The sequence below is a fragment of the Talpa europaea genome (genome assembly GCF_964194135.1).
Source record: "Talpa europaea genome assembly, chromosome: 8".
Classification (NCBI taxonomy): domain Eukaryota; kingdom Metazoa; phylum Chordata; class Mammalia; order Eulipotyphla; family Talpidae; genus Talpa; species Talpa europaea.
Window position 1 is genome coordinate 34,107,931 of NC_140075.1, and position 19,363 is coordinate 34,127,293.

The following is a 19,363-nucleotide window of genomic DNA, read 5'->3' on the forward strand; positions in this document are numbered from 1 at the left end:
ACACTTGGAGGTGGCGTTCTAGGGAAGGGAAGCTGCTGAGGTGGACAGTGAGAGGCAAAGAGTAGAGACGCATGACAGCACAGACTCATATGGAGGGAGGAGGGGCTCACACGCTTGTCAGTGCCCTTGACATTTGCTGACTTGGTGAAGCGGATGTACTGACCAGGGCCTGGATGATGACCTGGACTGGCTTTCTCTTGCACTGCTCAGAAATTAGCTGCTTAACACTTATGACTTCCTCTCCCTGCCCTTCTATAAGGGAAGATCAAGGTTTTACTTATGTCAAGATTGTATCTTTCTAATATAAAAATTAAGGGTTCCTGTTAGAGAAAGTTCCTGAATCTCTGAGGCAAGACTTTTATAGAGTGAATTTGGCTCAGATATACAAAAGCCCGGGGAAGCTTTGAGGCTCTTATTCATTGACCCTCTTGCAGGATGTCTGCAGGCACAGAGGTTCTTTCTCATCCTCAAGTGGTGCTGGATGAGACAGGGTTCATTCTATGCAGCTGTCTGCCTGCCACAGAACATGATCCCCACAATAAAGAGTTTATCACGGACTTGATCCAGCAGCACACTGGAGTTTACCCACTTGGATTTAAAACCTTCAGTATTTTCCAGCTTATCTTTCAGTGTCATGCTTTGGCATCTCTCAAGTACATTAGGCCACCAGAGTCTATTTTCAGTCCCCAAAATAAGCAGCAACACAGCCCTCTCCAGAACATCCACAGTGGCCACATTATAAGTGATAGGAAAAAGTGCTTTCTGGTTAATTAGTTACTCCAGATCCCTCTGTGGATGACCAGTTTAAGTCTTCATATTTCTTGATGGAAAGAAGCTCACTATGTTCCAATTCTACTGGGAGAAGGAGCCAAGAAAGCACATGGATGAAATATAGAAGGTTAGTTTAGGAAGTATTCTCTGTCTGTAAGAGTTAGGAGCTACTAAACCAGAGGATCTATGAGGTTCTGGGTCTTAGTGGCTCAGGTAAGTGTGTTCAGTCTCACCTGGTTATTTCTTCTTTCAGGGCAGCCGGGTCTGCAGGGTAAAACTTCACACGGAAACACATGGTAAATGGAGGCTGGGCTGCAGAGAAAAAGAGGTGTCCATGAGGGCAGCCCCTCTCCAGAAGGTGACTGGGCTCCCTCCCCATCAAAAGAAAATCCTCACATGTTTAGGGCCAACTTATACCCAACATAGTGAAAAATTACCAAGATTTACTACAACTGGGAGGACTCACCCCACACACCCTAAGAGGAGGCTTCAGTGTTTTCAGAGAATACTTACACCGCAGTTGCTTCACCACAGACTTCGTAAACTCCAACCAATGCTGAAACAGAGCACACAGAACAAGAAAACCCTAATGAGGAGTGGTGTCAAATATAAATGGTCTCATCCAATTTCAATAACTCGACAGATTGCAGCCCAGGGTGAAAGCAGCCCAGAAGCTTGTGATATGTAGGTTTGGAGAGGAAAGAGTGATACGCTTTTCTAAAGTAAGAGCCCCATGGAGCCAGCTGTGAAGGGGGAAGAGTTCCAGTTTCAGATGCCATTTGTGGGCTTCCTGGCAATGCCCCCTCTTCCAAAACAGGGTGCCAAGTTCTGAGCCATGTTTCTGGCATAGCAGTAGGTACAAGCAACTATACATATGTGTGATGGGGACAAAGCCCCACTTGACTTGACTAGGCAAATCCTGACTTTAATGGGTTGTATGTGTTTGTGCTACCTGTCAACTTTTTTTCTGGCAGGGAGGTGGGGACAGAGATTATTTGTAGCAGCCCTAGAAAGTACGGACAGGTAAAACATCATATATTGCTTCCTGAGAAGTCAAGGATGGCCTGATGTCTATCCTATTTTTTGTGTGAGTGAGATTAATTGCCCATCCTTGTAATGTAGGATACCTGTGGCATCCAGGGAAGTTTAAAACCTAACTCTCATAACTTACCACAACCAATGTGTAGTGGAGTATCCTCTTTCCCTTGGATCTTCCTAGAGGCAGACATAGTAGCAAAACAATTTTCCCCATGGTATTATGTTTGGGAGAAGGAAGCAATGAGAGACTTCTATATCTTTTCTAGGTCTACAGAACTTTATAAAGCTCATTATTGATATTCTTGCTTTTATGCTAGTCAGGGAACTTGACAATGTACAGAGAGCTAGAACTGCTGTTACTTGGGGTTTGATTATTTCGCAATAACATAAAACTATTCAATACAAGCTGCGCGAGGGCTGAGAGCTAGGTCTGGTTCACTGTTGTTTCCCCAGTGCCTTGCCTGATGTCCAGTGAGCAACTGTTGAATGGAAGAAGGAACTGGCGCCACACCTTCCTCTTTTCTGGTTACTTACACTTAGTGTACCATCTTGGCAGAGTCCTCCCTCTGGCAGGAAAGCAGCCAGGGCCATGCAGACGGCATCCTGGCCTCCCTCGATTCCCAGCTCTCACCTTCTGGGCCGGGCCGTGGGTCACGCAGCTAATGGACCCACTAAGAGCCAGTTCTTCCGTCAGCTCCACATGGATAATCTGGGCTGACATTTTGCTCTCTTGCTTCCTCTGATCTGAGTTCCCACGAGGCTGGCAACTCATTACAGCCACTCAATGTGGCTAAGAGGTCCTTCTCACATTACACGGCCCACCGCGGCTTGGCTTCACAGGGAAGCAAAGACTAGAGATGAAATTGCACGGAAACGACTGTGGTCCCAGGCTGTGCCTCTGAGGTTGAGGAGGCCTGTCCAGAGCACACTGGGTTGTGTACAGTGAGGAGAAAACAGCAAGTATCTGGGCCTCAGTAAAGAACACACCTAGACATTTAACCACTGGATTAAAATAAATAAACAAAGGAAGATTTAAAACTAAGAGGAATGACGGAGAGATCCATTATTAGCAGAGGACAGATGGAGCTGAATGACAAAAAGGCTAGTCCCCTTGGGAATAGAGAAGACATTAGTTTATAGGCTGGTAAAAGCTCAAAAAAGGAGTGAGGCTGGAAGAGAATTCAAGGGGGTGGAAAGGGAGCAGGAAACTGTCACAGCTTGTCCAAGAAATGTAAAGGGCCAAACAGAAGACTCTTGACAGGATCCCATGAATACAGTGACATCCAGAATTACCTTATGCAGCTGACAAAATCTGGATCCCAGAGTCCCCAGCAAACTGCTAACACCGGGCTGGGAAAAGTGGGGTCAGGAGAAGAAGAAGTGATTTAGAGAGGGGAGTTTCCGCCTGCATTTGGGTAAATGGGCCAACATGGCATCATCTTCAGACTCTGAGGGATTGAAAGGGTGCAAAGGCGAGGCTGAAAGTTGGCTGAGAACCTGGGCCAGGCACAGGGGAGGGGGAAGAGTAAGGCAGCTTCTCTTGGAGGGGCCCCAGGAAAGTTTGCAGACCCTACTGAGATCCCCCCGCTCCTGAATCCCCCCGCAGTGATGTGGGGATAGACATGAGCACTGGGGCTGGATTCAGAATGCTTGGTGCCCCAGGGAGGGCAATAAATGGCCAACTATACTCATAATCCCAGGAATTTTATTTGAGTTGAGCCAATAAAGTCTGGGGAGAGCTAAGAAATGCCCAGAAGAATGAAGGTAGGTAGGCTGATAAAATTTGAGGAGAGCAAGAAGCAGCTAAGGGGGAACTCGTGCCCCAACTTACTGCTGGGGCTGATAACACTACAACCTGGGAGTACAGTAGAAGGGGAGATAACTTAGCAACTGATGCCTGGACTGACAAACTAACATCCTGTGAGTGCCTGTGCATTCGCCCCAGGAAGGGATGGCGTGAGCAGCCTCCTACATCCAATTTTAAGCCAAGAGCCCCCTGTCTTTTCTCACTGTTGTTCTTCCCTGGACTGTCTGCCCGGGGCCTCTCCCTGGAAGAACTTTCATTCTGTCTCTGAATAAACTTTGCTTTTGCTTCTGTTAATGATGTGACTTTGAAATCCTTCATGGCCAGAGTCAAAGACTGAGAACCCCAAATCCAGAAACAGGGGAGCCAGGAGCTTAACCTCCTCCATCTCTACCATCAATCAGTAGATCTAGGACAGTTTTCTACAGATTCACCTTCCCTCAACTCTCAAGTATCCTCTCAAGCCTCCTTGTTCTTCTTAACCTCACAATAACCCCTCAGTCAACTTTAGAGTCGATCAGGTATGAATGCAGTAGTGAACCTTAGAAACTACCAAGGCTCTGGAGTCAGGCATGAGCTGGAGGCTAACTTTGCCGCTTACCTTGTGTAAGTTAATGAACTTATCTGAGATTTCCTTTACTCATCTGGAGGATGGGTATTATTATTGTGGATATGTATCTCATTTGTGGTAAGGATTAAATAATTTAGGCATACAGTTGCTCTTCAGAGCCAATAAATTACATGTGCGGCTTGCAGCGTAGTGCTCAGTAGCCACTGGCTGATTTAGGCTTGTGCTTCAGTGCAGAGCCGGGCACACGGCAGCCAGGACATAAATGTTCATTTCTCCTTTTCCTCATTTCCTTCTGCTTTTAATCTTTGTGGATTAAAGTACTTTAAATCCACATGCTGTCTTGTTCTTCTCAAGTACATTCTGTCTAAAAAATAATGAACAGGATACATTTTGCCCTTTTCAGATAAGTCTTCCTTCACAAGGGGAAAGAGCTGAGATCCCAACCTCTCTCCCCCCAAAAAACAAATAGCATCAACCAAAAAACTCTTTGTGAAAAGTCCATCATTCCAGAGTGAATGGAACCTAAAGCATGTGAGTCACGGCACTATGAGTTCATAGGTCTTATACTTTGGTCCAGAGTTAAGGATAGTATTTATGTTAAGAGAGTAGTGCCTTTACGAAACACTACGTGATTTGCACATCAAAGACATCTTTACAGACACATCACCCAAAGCAGTGATAGTGAAGGCAAAGATAAACAGCTGGGACTACATCAAATTAAAGAGCTTCTGCACAGCAAAAGAGACAATAACCAAAACAAAGAGACACCCCTCTGATTGGGAGAAAATATTTGCACCCAACACTAATGATAAAGGACTGATCACAAAAATCTGCAAAGAGCTGAGGAGACTCAACAACAACAAAGAAAATAATCCAGTCAAAAAATGGGCAGAAGAGCTTAAAAGAAACTTCTCTGAAGAGGAAATACAAATGGCCAACAGGCATATGAAAAAATGTTCAACATCACTTGCCATCAGGGAAATGCAAATCAAAACTACCATGAGATACCATCTTACACCAGTGAGAATGGCACATATTAAAAAAGCTAGCAACAACAAATGTTGGCGAGGGTGTGGAGAAAAAGGAACTCTTCTGCACTGTTGGTGGGAGTGCAAACTGGTCCAACCACTGTGGAAAGCTGTATGGAGATTTCTGGACCTACTAAACATAGAGCTTCCATATGATCCAGCAATTCCACTCCTAGGTATTTACCCAAAGGACACAGAAACATCAATTCCAAAGAACACCTGCACCCCTATGTTTATAGCAGCACTGTTTACAATAGCTAAGCTTTGGAAACAACCCAAATGCCCAAAAATAGATGACTGGATCAAGAAGATGTGGTACATATATACCATGGAATATTACTCAGCATTCAAAAAAGATAAACACATGCCATTTGCAGCAACATGGATGGCGCTGGAAGGGATCATGCTCAGTGAAATAAGCCAAAAAGAAAAAGAAAAATACCGGATGGTCTCACTCATAGCAGGAATCTAGAAAACTTAAATAAGGGACCAGGAAAATGAATAACTATAAGAAAGTGAAAATCAAAATCAACCAAAAACTATGAACCAGAGACACTTTTAGGGGGGCGGGGGTGGGAGGGGAGGGATTGGGGTCAGAATGGGGGGGCTGCAATTGTATGGGGAATATAACAATAAAATTTATTAAAAAAAATAAAATAAAAAAAAAAAGAATGCATTTTTCTTCAAAAAAAAAAAAAAAAAAAGAGTAGTGCCTTTAGAGGGTGAAGGGCTGACCCAGACACTAGTTCCCAAACACTAATGATGCTCAAAATTCTGCTGAGCCAGGAGGAATGAAATCTGTCACTAAAATGGGACAGGGCTTGTCAAAGGAAGTGGGTGATATAGTCCTTTTCTTTCCTAAGCTTCTAAGTTTGACACTGAACCCTAAATGTGACCTGGAGACATGGAGGCTCAGAGCATGAAAGAACAAATCAACACTTGACTGTCATGATGAAGGGCCTGGACCCTGCTGGGCAGCTGTGCCCTCTGGGGCTTTAAGGACCCCGGTGACAACAGACATGAAGCCCACACTGGGAGCCGTGAGGAAAGTCAGTGAACTCAGGAAAGGGGGGCCCTCTGGGATTTGTGGGGATATTTTTGGAGGGAGCAGGTGGTGGATAGGAGTACAGGGAAGGGAGGTATTGAGGGGTGAATGCTTCTTCACACTTGCCTTCTTTGATGGGATGCCAGGGAGTACATAGACCTACAGGCAGCAAAGCTGATGAACAGCAGTTATAGAAAGTGCAGGTGTGTGCAGGCTGAACAAAGCAAGGGAAGAACTTTGGCACTGTAAACCACTGACACCTCATTATTCCTTTAGTAAATATTTATTGAACATCCACTACATTCTAGGCCCTGTGCTAGTTCCATGCATTATAGTGATGAATGGGATAAAGTCCATGCCTTCACGGAATTAACATTTTGTGGGGAATATAAGTAAATAAACAGACAATTACCACATGGTGCAATTAGTGCCATGACAGGGGTAGTATAGAGCACCTGGAGTACAGGAGGGGCCCTTCATGCAGAGTGGGGCCTTGGGAAAACTTCCTGGAAGAAGCAAGAGTCTAAACTGAGACGACATGTAAGACTATGTATGAGGAGGAGTTAGCCACGAGAGTGTGTGCAGTATGGATTAGCAAGGAAATGTTCCAGGCAGGGAGAGCTGTGTAGGTGAAAGCTCTGAAATGAGAGAAGGCTGGCATGTCTACAGAACCGGAGTACTCTCTAGGTCACAGCAGGGAGGAGCCAGGTCAGGGGAGACCAAGGTAGAGAGGTATGCAGAGGTCCGGTGATAATGAACTTGTGCCTATATCTGTCTAGAACATCACAGTCTTTGTCAATGACCTGTGTCAATGTCAAATCACAGAGATACCCATGCTGTTCTAGTAGAACAAGAATTGCAAACTTGCAAGGCGCCAAAAGGCCTGCATCAAGATGACTCTAGCTCTGGCGTGCCAGACAGGGATGGCGAGGTCCCCAAGCAGAACAATGTGGTTCAGCCTGCTGACTAGAGCGTGGGCAGCAGAGGCTCAGCCAGTGACCTGGGCTTTGACTTCAGCACAAGCACAGCTCTGCCCCCAACTGAGCAACTTTGGGCTGCTGTTTCAGCATTTGTGAGAGGATAAGTGAGCTCTGTCAAGGTGCCTTCCAGATCTAATAATGTGATTTGAAGGGATGTCACCACACTGCAGTGTCAGGTTAGTCCCTGACTCCTAAGGCCAAACTCTGTATAGGCACGACAGTTAAAAGCTTCAGGCTTGAATGACCCTGTCCTCCACTTCATGTTTTGAATATTCACTTACCCGCTGCTTATCTGGGTCCACAAAGCGGATCCCGAAATAGTCTTTCTCAAGTAGGTTCAGGTGGTGGCAAAGAAGGTCAAACAGGTACTGGCCCTTGGCATCTCTCTGCAAAGAAAGCAAGCTCCGTTGAGAAATGAGCGCACGTCTGTAGCACAACTGTTTGGTAGTCACTAAACATCATTTCTAACTGTTGCAGGAAGATAGGAAACAGGCTCATGTCCACAACTGTGTCCTTCATATTGTGATGCATTAGTCAGTCACTGGAATTCTGAGACTTTCAGCTTTTGGAAGGAGCCCAAGAACCCTTCCCGCCATAAAGATGTTAGAGCAGTTGGAGTCAAGTCTGGTAACGCCAGTTCCAGTCTCTACTGCACAGAGCTTTCCTAACTGCTGGGAGGAGGGAATGTCAGCATGGAATATGCTGTGTCCTGCTGGCTCTGCCTCACATCCACCCACTTCTCTCCATCACCATTACCAACCCCACAGGTCATGCCACCACTTCTCGGCTGGACCATCGCCAGCGCCATCTAAATGGTTCTGTGCTGCTGTTCTTGCCCTGTCTCCATGCAGCAAACAGGGTAGCCATAATTTAGACATGATGTCTTTTTACTGAATAGGTAAAACAGGCACATGGTAAGATATTCTAACATACAAAAGGCTATAAACTAGGAAGAGTTCGTCTCTGAGAAAAATATGTATTTGGTCACTTAGATGACCAAGATCTAATTCTTATATAGGTATATCTGCATGCACAGTTCCAGGATTACAGCTCCCAAGTGTCTAGGCATTTCTTAAGTGCTGAGAGGGATAGAGGTGTCTTTTGTTATATGAATGTGGTGACTTTTGAACGTGCCTAAGGAAAGGGACTGGTTGCCAGGAGAAGCTACCATGTGATTAGAGGGTTTGAACTCTAGCCCCCACCTCCAGGTCTCCAGGGAGGGAAGAATGTGGTTGGGGGTAAAGATTAGTTCAAAATCAATGGCCTATGAGTTCATCAATGGTGCTGATGTAATGAAGCTTCCATGACCCTCAGAAGGAGCTTAGAGGACAATGTACTTCCAATGGCTACCTTGCTGGACCCCAAGCTCCTCACCCTATGTCTCTCTTCATTTAGTAGTTGAGTCATATAATTTAGTGTCCTTTGTAATAAGTTGGTAACCTAGTGAATTTTTCTGTGATCCACTGAAGCAAATTAAGTGAACCTGAGGAGGGGGCCCCAAAAGTCTGATTTACGGCTAGTTGACAAGAAGCACAGACAAATAAGCTGTAACTGGCACTTAAACTCCAAAGAGTTAAAGGTTATAGGAACCTCCAATATGTAGCTGGTTGCTCAGAAGTACAGGTAACAAGCAGGCTTGGGCCTGCATCTGAAGAATGGTGGGAGATGCTGGAGGCTGAGCTCTTTTCCTGTGGAATCTGGTATTATCTCTGGGTAGACAGTGTCAGAATTTTCTCTCACCCCGCTGGTGTCCCAGAATTGCTCATTGGCACGGAGAGACATCCACAAGTACTCAATGGAATTGGCTCCAGAAACCTAGCCACCCTCCTACCCTAGCCACCCTGTGCCTCCATTCTCTCCAGAAGCAAAGTGTTAGAGATTCCTGAGTGGTATTTCATACAGGCAAGCAAACACAAACACAAACACAAACACACACACACACACACACACACACACACACACCCCACCCCCCACCCCACCCTTTTTAAAATACACTGGCAGAAGATTTTATACTGTATCTGTTTCTGGTTTTTTTTCCTTCTTACCTAAAGAATCATGTGGCTTCTTCTACAGCTGCACGTTTAGATATGTCTCACAGCTTTTAACTGCTGCATACTATGGGAATGAACCTAAATTTATTTACCCAACTCGATATTGATGGAATTTGTTTTTAATCTATTACAAACAACGCGGCAGTGAGCACACACAGTGATCTTTAATTACATCACTGCTCCTGCTTAACACTGTCAGTGGCTTCCTGTTGCTCTCAGAATAAAATCCAAACTGCGATCATGGCCTCCAAGGCCCTACACAACCTGGCACATGTCTTGTCTCTGAACTCATCCCAGGCCATTCTCCTTCCTACACTCCAGTCGGCCTCTATTCGTGAATGTGCCAGAGCTTTCCTGCCTCTGCGTCGCTGTATTCCGTGCCCTGGGATGCTCTTTTTCCAGCTCTCCCTGTGGCCACTCCTCTCTGTGAGGGTTCAGTTCAACTACCTTCTCTGAACAGCACCTCTCAGTATCTCTTTCATTTACTCTATTTCCTTCACAGTCCTTATTATAATCTAATTCTCTTGTTGACTTGTTTCTTATTTATTGTCTGCTGCTCTCCTTTTCTAGACTATAATTTTCATGAAGGCAGAAACCATCTTCCAGAACTTAGCACATGGGCAGGTGGGTCCTCAATAATCTTTTGCAGAATAAATAACTGAACAGAAGGTAGGGTGCTGGCTAGAAAGTATCACAAAATGTAAAGAATTGAGGCAATTTTAAATTTATAACCTTCCCTTCAGGGACATGCCTGGGTATTTGGGATGAGCTGAGAAGAGAATGGCTTGCAGGAAACTATCAGAATACCTGGACACTGCAAAACATCCACCTCTGGGCCTTGTTTTTAGCTCTACTAGGATGATCATTTCTGGTGATCATTTTTTGGGAGCAGAGGACACATGGGTCTGTGTCAGATTCTGCATCCAAATTGAGGTTGTCTTACATGATCTGAAGTATCTCTCACCTGTGCCCAGGGCCTGGTCTTGCTCCAAGAATGGGTAGATCTTTAAGATTCCACAAAAGCTTTACACCTCACCTCTCCCCTGTCTGCTGGCTCACCCCATACTTTCCAAGGGGAAGTAGGACAAGATATCATATCATTCAGCCAGTATCTTGAGCAGCTTATCCCCTCAGGATTGGAAGGCAGTGTCATGTGGGCAACCCCCTGCTCAAAACCCCCCCCCCCCCAACACACACATACACTTTTGCTGGCTCTACACTACCTTTCTGGAAAAAAATATTTTTTTTGCAGAAAAACTGGGGTGTAGGCCAGAGGTACAGGGGGTAAAAGGATTCACCAGAGACAGAGTGGGGAACAGAACAGGCAGACTGACGAAATACACTGCTGAGGGGAGCAGAAGGCAAGACAGGAGAGGTCTGCTGCGCCATGTGGGTCACCTCCTCGCCAGGGCTCGAACTCAGGCCATAGCAGTGACAGCACTGAGACTTAACTCCTAGATCACCAGGGAGGCCCACCCCCACACTCCCTTTCACAACATAATCCTGAGACAGCAGGGCTATTCTTACACCCTTTGGTCTCTACCAGAAAGAGCTATTCTCAGAATAGAGACTTCCCATGAATCCCAGTGGGACTTCTGGGTGGTGGGTCACAACTCAGGTCTTTCAAAGGGCACCTGAACACCATCAGCTCTCGCCTTACTGATGTCCTAGGGTATGTGAAGAGCTCAAAATTGTTTTCAAGGCTTTTTGGGAGCAGAGGACATATGCTTAACTCTATCCCAAGCAGCACATCCTGTACTATTCGATCAGAGCAACTGAACTGGAATATTAAGCAACAGCTGCATATTGTGATTATTGTTCTACACAGATTTTGCTTTGGTTACTACACTGATCAGCGGGGATGAGTTTTAATGGCTAAAGAAGTTCGCTGCCATACATACAATCACTACATTATCAGGAACTTAGGGTGGCCATGGGAAAATGTACTTCTGTGATAGTAATCACATGCACTTTGAATAAAAATCATGTTCTCTGTAAAACAACTCATTCTCATGGGCTAGCAACTCAAATGTACTTCCACGGCTCATAGTAAAAACCTTAAATTCAGTAGATTCAACCTCAGCGTTCTCCCACCTCACAGGAAGGAAAAGGGAGCACGGCTTTTCTCTCAAGGTAGTTAAGAGAAAAGACATTTCCCATTATTCATTCCCTATATCTATAAAAAAAAAGGCTCTTTTCCTTGTTATTCCTTAGTATTTGGTGAAACCCCTCCTCCCCACCATGACTTCCTAGTTCCCTCATGTTCTCATTTGCCAGTGTTAGATGTATGGTTTTGAGCCATAAAACTCTTGTGTAGACTAACACTGAGAAGCATCTTCTCCATCTTTTTCCAAGGCTGGAGGGTGGGAGGTGAGGAGGACGGGGGAGAGGTAAGTAGCTGTCTCCTCCTCATTGTGGAATTCCAGGAAATTTAAATTCCCAGCAGATATACAAAGGCAACGTCAACTCAGAGCACTGTTGGGGCACCCTGCACAGAGGGTTTGCGACTGCCCCTCTGCTGGGGTACCCATGCTTGAGGCGTCACAGGGGGAGTCACATTCAGTAGAACCATCGAAGTGGGCTCCCTTCAGCCAGCTGCTGGCAGAGGCTAGATTTTAGGGATTATAAACTCCCTGGCTTTAGGATCCCCCCACACTTTCAGATGCCAGCTGAGTCCTAGCATCCCCTTGCTGTGGTCTACCTGCGCTGAGCCTGGGGTCTTCTGGAATATTCTATGGCAGCAACTCTTTTTTTTTTTTTTTTTTTTTTTTCAGTAGGATAGCAAAGGCCAGTGAGTCCTATTCTCTTAGACTGCAGTTGCCTGGCGCAGTAGCTCGCCGTGTTGTGTGCTGAATGTTGTGCCATTGATTACACCAGAGAAACAGACACTTGCGTTGACAGATGATTACTGTTTAGTCACAAAGTCAGGACTCCAAACCCAAAGACGTTTATCTTCAGGACAAGTGAGCTGTGGAAAGCACCCAAATCCAGCTACATCTCTGAGGTTATTCTCTTCCCAAAGACACTACTGGGTCAAAATAACTTATTAAGCACCCATTTATAAGCTTATATTTTATGAACTACAATATTACTAACATATTTGAATATAATAGTGCATGTAAGTGTAGCCCATTTATTCTCTCCATATGGTGTACAGAATGATTCATGAACCCTGTAGAATCATTCTGCACCTCGGGTTGGGAGAATTCATATTCTTGCTCCCCACTGGAGTGCCTGGTTTCTGGTTCTCTGCAGTTTGTTTCTTCTTTAAGGAAGGGATTGAGGCAGCAAAGCAGCAAGCAAGCCTGGGCCAGTGACCTACACTATTCAAGGTTAATTGCATTTTCTGCCTCATAATCCGTACCCTCGGGCAGGAGGGAAGCTATATTTGAACTCAGTCTGGAGTCTGTCCAGGGGACTCTGGCATGGTACACCCTCATCAGAGGGGTTAACCCATAGAAAGCCCCTCAGTCATTAGGCCTCACCTTATTTGACTGAATAAGGCTTACCTGTGAGGCAAGCAGATTTTAAGTGCAAACTACATGAGTTCTGAAGAGGGTTTTGCGTGATTACAGCTTTCTCAGATCCTGGGCACCTGCTGTTAAATGCGAGCTGGCTATAGTTTCTCATGGGCAGAGGTGCGATGGAGGGGTAGCAGACAGAGGGCACCTGCAGCCCAAAAGCTCAGGCATCCCAAGGGCAGAAAAGGCCATGCCAAGATGGGGTAGAGAAGGGGCAAGAGCTGAACAAGATGTCCTCAAAGGCTTGACAGGGAAAGATGAGGCAGCAGGGTTGGGATGGCACCTCAGCCTCTATTCTAGCTGAACTTTCAAGTCTCCTTGGCCAGAGATTTTCTTGCTTCCCTTATCAGTGTCCCCTAAGGGCTTGTGTGCTGATGTCTGCCCAGTTCAGCAGATGCTGTAAAAGTACTTCAATGTCACAGAGGAACAGCCACATCAGTTCCTTTTCTCAGGGCCGTGGCATGAGTAAGCTGGACCAAAAAGTGTGAATCAATTACGGGGAGGCAGGCTTGCCCCTGTGTTCACACACTACACCCAGTTCAGCTCGCTGAGACAGAAGGAGGGTGGGGGTGTAGATGCTAACAGTAGGGCCCCGCATTTCTTAACCTCAGCACCTTCCATGCTAATTTACATTTTCTTTGAAGGAAGGGAACCCCTGCTGAGCTCTTGGCCCAGGAGCCCACTTTTCTTGCTTAGTCAACCAACAAGATCTCTCCAGGAACTGCTGATGCTGCAGTTAGAAAAGCAGCCAGCGCCTGCAGGGAGAAGATGGGGAAGTTCATTCCAGAGGGAAATGTAGCCTCACTGTGTGGCAAGTCAGCCCAAGTGCAGCAGGGTCATGCTTGCCCAGGCAACCTCTGCTCCCTACTCTCAGAGGAGGCAGACTCCAGAGCTGGGCTGGAAAGATGGGGCCCATGCAGGTACTAGCTATCCAGGCTGTAGTATCAGGAGGCAGCTGTGGGGCCATCTCCAGCCCTGAGTAGAGGGAGGGCAGAGTTCATGTGGGAGAGAGGAATGGTGCTCAACCAGACCCTTGCAGCCACAGGCCTCACCTAATCCTTATAAATGCAACAACTACTTGCCCTGTTACCGCCCCCCCCCACTACCTGCCAATTGTGGGAGTGGGGGATATATTTCTGTCATACAAAAGATGTCTATAGGTTTTGATGCCAGGCAAGGCACCCGGGGAGCCTTGCTGGCAGTCCTTGCTTGGGTCAGGGAGCTGCCTCAGCTCTCACCACATGGTGTGGGGTGCAGCGGAAGTGTACACGAGACGGAGAAACACATTTGCTCTGGAACATGGAGGTCACTGTGTGCAAGGTCATGCGAGGGAAGACTAAGTGGTCTGTCAGCACAGATGGCCCAGAGAAAACTCAATAAGGGCAACTAAGATCCTCTGGGCAGAACCTCCAAACTTGCCGTTGAGAAGCTGTCAGAGAAGAGCAGGGCTTGGGTCTCCCTGGTGGTGCGAGGGGTTAAGTCTTAGCACTATGAAGCTGTCCACAGCCACTGCAGCACAAGTTCGATCTCCAGCCAGGGGGCTACCCACATGGTGCAGCAGACCTCGCCTGTCTCGCCTGCTGCTCCCCTCAGCAGTGTCTTCAGTCCAGTCCGTCTGCCTGTTCTGTTCCCTGCTGTCTCTGGTGAATTCTCTCACCCCCCACATCTCAGGCCTGTACCCCAATGCTTGTATGAATAAATAAATCTTAAAAAAAAAAAAGAGCAGGGCTAATGAGGGGCTAGACTAAATGAGGTATCAATGAAGATGCTTCAAGAGCCAAGTGTCCTCATTCCTATGTGGATTCCCAGTACCCCGTGAAGTTGAGGAAGAAAAAAAAAAAAAAACCTGAGCAGGGCCTGAAGAAAAGCAAACTCATCTATCCTTCCCATGATAAGGCCACTTTTATAGTGAGGAGGTGCTTAGAAGCATCACAGTTTCTTGCTATTGATTGAAAAAAATTTGGTTGTATTTTTCCAGTCAGTGCTGAATATTTCAGGGGACTAGTCATGTCACAGCTGCAGAATTACTGAAAACTCAGCCAGGCTTGTTAGAAAAAACTCATTACAGAGTATTTGTGTGAGGCTTATATTCATTCTCCTTCTCTCCTGCTATCCCCTTTCTCTCATACAGCTACGCCTCGGATAAAATTTTGCTAAAAAAGAAGTGCAGAATTTGGGGACAAAGACATTTCCCCCAGTCCTAAGAACAGTTTCACAATTCATTTCCTCTTTCCGTCCCTCTCTTTCCCCCTCCCTCTCTCCTTTCTTCCCCCTTTCTTTTTGGCAGAGGGCAAATGCACATATTATTTGGCAAATGTGGTCATGTCATGGGTTTAGGGAGAGACCTGGGTGGCCCTGGTCAGGAGAAGTAGGGCAAGCTCGGCACCCCCAACTGGTTCTCAATCCTGGACATATTCTCCCAATTTCCTTCCCCTGAAGTGCTTAAGTGTTTATTGGCCTGTACCAACAAATGTGATAGATTTTGAGCTAGACACAGCCCATAAATGAAAGTGGCCAAGATATTTGAGTCCTAGTGCAGACTCCTTTTCAACTATCCGAACAGTGCCCTAGAAGTGAGGAGGAGGCAAAGGAAGCAGAGCGAGCAAGGGCTCCGGAAAGGTGACAGCAGCGAGGATGAGAACCGATGTGGAGTCAAGGCTCTGCAGTGCCACTCCTGAGACTGTGACCTTAGACCTGTCCCCTAATGTGCTGAGCTCTGTTTCCTTCTATAAAACAGAGTTAAAATGATGTCGCTCAAAGGATGATCATGGTACTCAAAACATGAGACATAAAATGCAGAAAAACCCTGTATCCTCCTCACTTCTAGGGCACTGTTCGGATAGTTGAAAAGGAGTCTGCACTAGGACTCAAATATCTTGGCCACTTTCATTTATGGGCTGTCTAGCTCAAAATCGATCACATTTGTTGGTACAGGCCAATCTGTACCAACCCTGTATGCCAACTTCCTCTGTCCTGTGACCTTTTCTTTTAGATTGTATGTACTTGCATGTGACAGGGCCTCAGCAATGAGACTGCACTCCAGGAGCAGAAGTCAGGCCTCCCTGGACAAGAACACTCGGTGGGTCCCGGCTCTGCGTCCACCTGTGCAGTGTCCCCAAGCTTGTGGGATGGACACCATTTTGGAAACCTGCCCCAAAGGGCTCTCAAAGCACAAATTTCCATCTTCTCCATACCCCAAGGCTGTTTTCTTTCCAGAACCAGGTCAGAAGAGCAGAAAATATCAAATACATGCCATCGACCCAAGCCTCTCAGAGGCCTGGCAGCAATGCCGTGAAGACAAAAGCAGACATCTACGGCATGCTCCCTGCATGCTTCTAACATGTGGGACGGAGGAGGGGAGTAAGGTGGGAGATGTGGTAAGACATAATTCCAACTGGCACTATGCCTTTTAATGCCTTGGTGGTATTAAAATTAAAATAAAAAAGCATTTACAAAATATATTTCACTAAATTAGCCCAGAACCTTAATCTCTTTCAAAACATATTTGTCTTCTGTGGTGTTAAAGTTGTGGGAGCTAACTGTAGCCTCAGACTCTACCCAGGAATCCTCAGGTGACTGCACATCCTATTGGCAGGCAAGGGGGAGGTGGGGCCTATGGCTCTCTGATCCGAGACCCCAACTCCCCGAGCATGCCTACTCACAGCTGCTGGCATCCTCGCTAGGACCAGACAGGCCAATCTCCTGAGGATGACCAGGGCCTCCATCAAAATTGCTTCATCGCAGCAGAGAGAACCCTGAGGAAGGTGAGGTTCCAGGGCCAACTCCTGGCCTGCGATCCCACTGGTGGCACAAAACTGCAATTATGACTGTCTCCTTCCCCAGCACTAGGCGGAAACAAATCTCACTACAGCCACAAACCTGCGAGTCCCAGGAAAGGAGTGGGACGCGGGGCCTGGAGCCCAACAGACGGTGGAGGGATATCACGGCACAAGTGCTGAGGCCTGGGAAGACAGCAGGACAAACCCCAGATCTCCCAACAGTGGCTGTCCCAACGGTAGGCAGGGAGGAATAAGGGAGGAAGGTGGCAGGTGGATGGTGAGCTCACTCAGAAGTCGAGTTTCCTTAATAAACGGCAAATTCAGAACCACACCACCCTCTGTGGTTCTCAAGCTTGAGCCTACATCAGCATCACGAGGAGACTGCTGGGCTTTCTCCTACAGTGCCTGGTTCTGTGGGACCAGGGCCTGAGCAGACTGATTTCTAACCAGTTCTCGGAGATGCTGATGTGGATGTTCTGGGCATCACCGCACTCGATCGACCCTTCTCCAGTAACCGTTGGTCACCAGCAGCTCTCGGACAGAAAGACTGCAGGGCTGAGGGGGAGAAGTGGATATTTAACTCGACCGCAATCCAGCTCTGTCAGCACAATTCTCACTTTCATTCAGCTTTCACAAACCAAGAGTCCCAACTTCAGAGCATTCAACTTGTGAGTTAAATACTACAGAGAAGCTCTGCTTCTGCCTGCCAGGTTTTCAGATTCTGCCTTTCATGACAGTGGGCAGCTGCCCAATTCTGGCTGGAAAGTTCAAGTCCCCAATTACCATGTACTTTCAATGGCTAAGTAGCTCAATCTCTTTACACTTTTGCATGAGCTAGATCATCAGAAAGTAAAGCTGGCAGTTACCATCAAACCTAATTCAGAGAAAGTGCTCCCTTTCTTACAACTCAGTTCTGCTGTCAGTGGCAGGGAGTCTGTTCCAGAACACTTCTGTTCCTGGCCTTGAGTCTCTTCTCCAAGAGTGGGCTTGGGAGCTGACCTGACCTCTGCGTACTGCTGCCTCCTCCCTGCATCTGTGCTCCTTAGGCTTCTCAGGCAGCCCTCTGGCCTGTCTCTCAGAACCAGGCTTCTTTCTCTCTTTTTTTCCAGGGAGAGGATCCAGCTGTCCCTCCATGGGGGGAGGGGAGCAATGGGATATAGGATTCATGCCCTGAGGATACGCGCCACATCAGGGAGGCAAGTCTGTGTTCCACTTTGAGCAGGAAGGAAGTGATCAGAGTCAAGAAAGGCAAATTCTGATAACCATTTCTTGGGCAAGTCATTTCCTTCTCTATAAATGATCTCACATCCCCCATGCACCCCAAGTCTCTGATTCTGTTACTAGTTTACCAGAATAATCACCCTGCAGGTCCACCTTCTCTTAAATGAGAAAAGATATTTTAAAAAAATGGTAATCAGGTAGCTTTACAAGGTAGATATTTATTAAGATAGTGACTGCTAATTGAATTAATTAAAAAAACCCAAGGCCATTTTCTCAAAGCAAATGGAAACAGTAACTAAACAGAGTCAATTCAGTTCTAGAAATGGCCTCGGGCAGGCTTGAGACAGTGATGACTACTAATATGTGAAACCATTATCCTGTTACAAGTTTGGTCATTTTACATTGTACCATGAGCAAACAGAAAACCCCTATTAGATCATATGCAAGGACTTGCCGGATCTTCTTAGAATAGATCCAGAGATTCTTCCTCCCTCTACCCTCCCCAGGCTGTTTTCCTAGATTGCAATGGGGCTTCTCTACCCTCCCCAGGCTGTTTTCCTAGATTGCAATGGGGCTTCTCAATGGCTATATGGGAGGATCTTTGGGGCAATAGTCTGGTGGGGAATGAAGTATTATTTGCATCACTCTGTATATAAGATTAAGAACTCTTCCCTGGTCAGTGAAAAGGGGTAGGAAATGACAGATATGGGAAGAGGCTGGTAAACTATCCCTTCCAACCTCATCCCAGCACTATTTCAAACTTACCCAGAGATGGAGCCTGTGAACCAGGGTTGAGGTAACAGTCAAGGTTGTGCTTTGAGGCACGTGCTCTCTGGACCCTGAACCTAGCAGTTCCCTGAGGGCTCTCCCAGATGATGGAGCAGCAAAAGTGCCACATGGTTTGTACATAATTCTTGGGTTTGGAAATGTATTTCCTAATGTACACTGGGGGTGGGGGAGGATGATGAGGTCTCCAGTGCATCAAGGAAAACCGTGGACTAGGCCCTGCAGTGTGATGGGGAGAGCAAACAGGGGAGGTGGGACACACTTCTAGAAGTGTGTCTGCTGCTCCTCCTATGGTTCTTCAGCCTAAAGAGCAGGGGTGAGTGCAGGAGAGGCAGAAGCCTTGAGCCCTGCAGGGCCCCTGAGACCTCTGGCACATCCCTGTCATCTCTGTGCCTCTGCATAGTGAGACCACCAATACTGAGACCAAGAATCCCCTAAGGACTGCACAGCAACACCTTGGAGATGTCACCACTGGAAAAAATCTTGCATGTCTGCTGTCAGCTGAATTTTGTGCTGTCTGAAAGCCAAAAGCAGATGACAAACCACTGGGAAAAATTCTCAATTCAATATACATCTATCAAGGGCCTCCCTTAGGCAAGTGTACCTGAGTGTTCTCAGGGTTGCAGAGAGATGGGAGTTAGAAACATCTGAAAAAGTGACTTGGAAAAGGCCATTTTCTTTCCTCTAACCTCATGGCACTCATGATCTGTACCAGTTAACTGTCCTACTGCTGCCCCTCCTGTGTCCGTGTCCATTATCCCCTGCACA

At 46.6% G+C, this 19,363-nt stretch overlaps 1 protein-coding gene across 6 annotated transcripts in view; it reads right to left on the reverse strand.

The window, feature by feature from the left end:
- The window catches only part of FRMD5 (FERM domain containing 5), a gene marked incomplete at both ends in the record, with an annotated part of 291,583 nt that overhangs the window by 36,444 nt on the left and 235,776 nt on the right, over positions 1-19,363 (reverse strand). For 4 of the 6 annotated variants that reach the window (XM_084239476.1, XM_084239475.1, XM_084239474.1 and 1 more), the window contains 3 exons: positions 1,005-1,083; positions 1,285-1,327; positions 7,519-7,623. In XM_084239476.1, the coding sequence (XP_084095602.1) occupies positions 1,005-1,083; positions 1,285-1,327; positions 7,519-7,623 (227 nt within the window). Of the gene's footprint in view, positions 1-1,004; positions 1,084-1,284; positions 1,328-7,518; positions 7,624-19,363 lie in introns of those variants that run through there. The other 2 variants (XM_084239478.1, XM_084239479.1) reach the window with 2 other exon arrangements.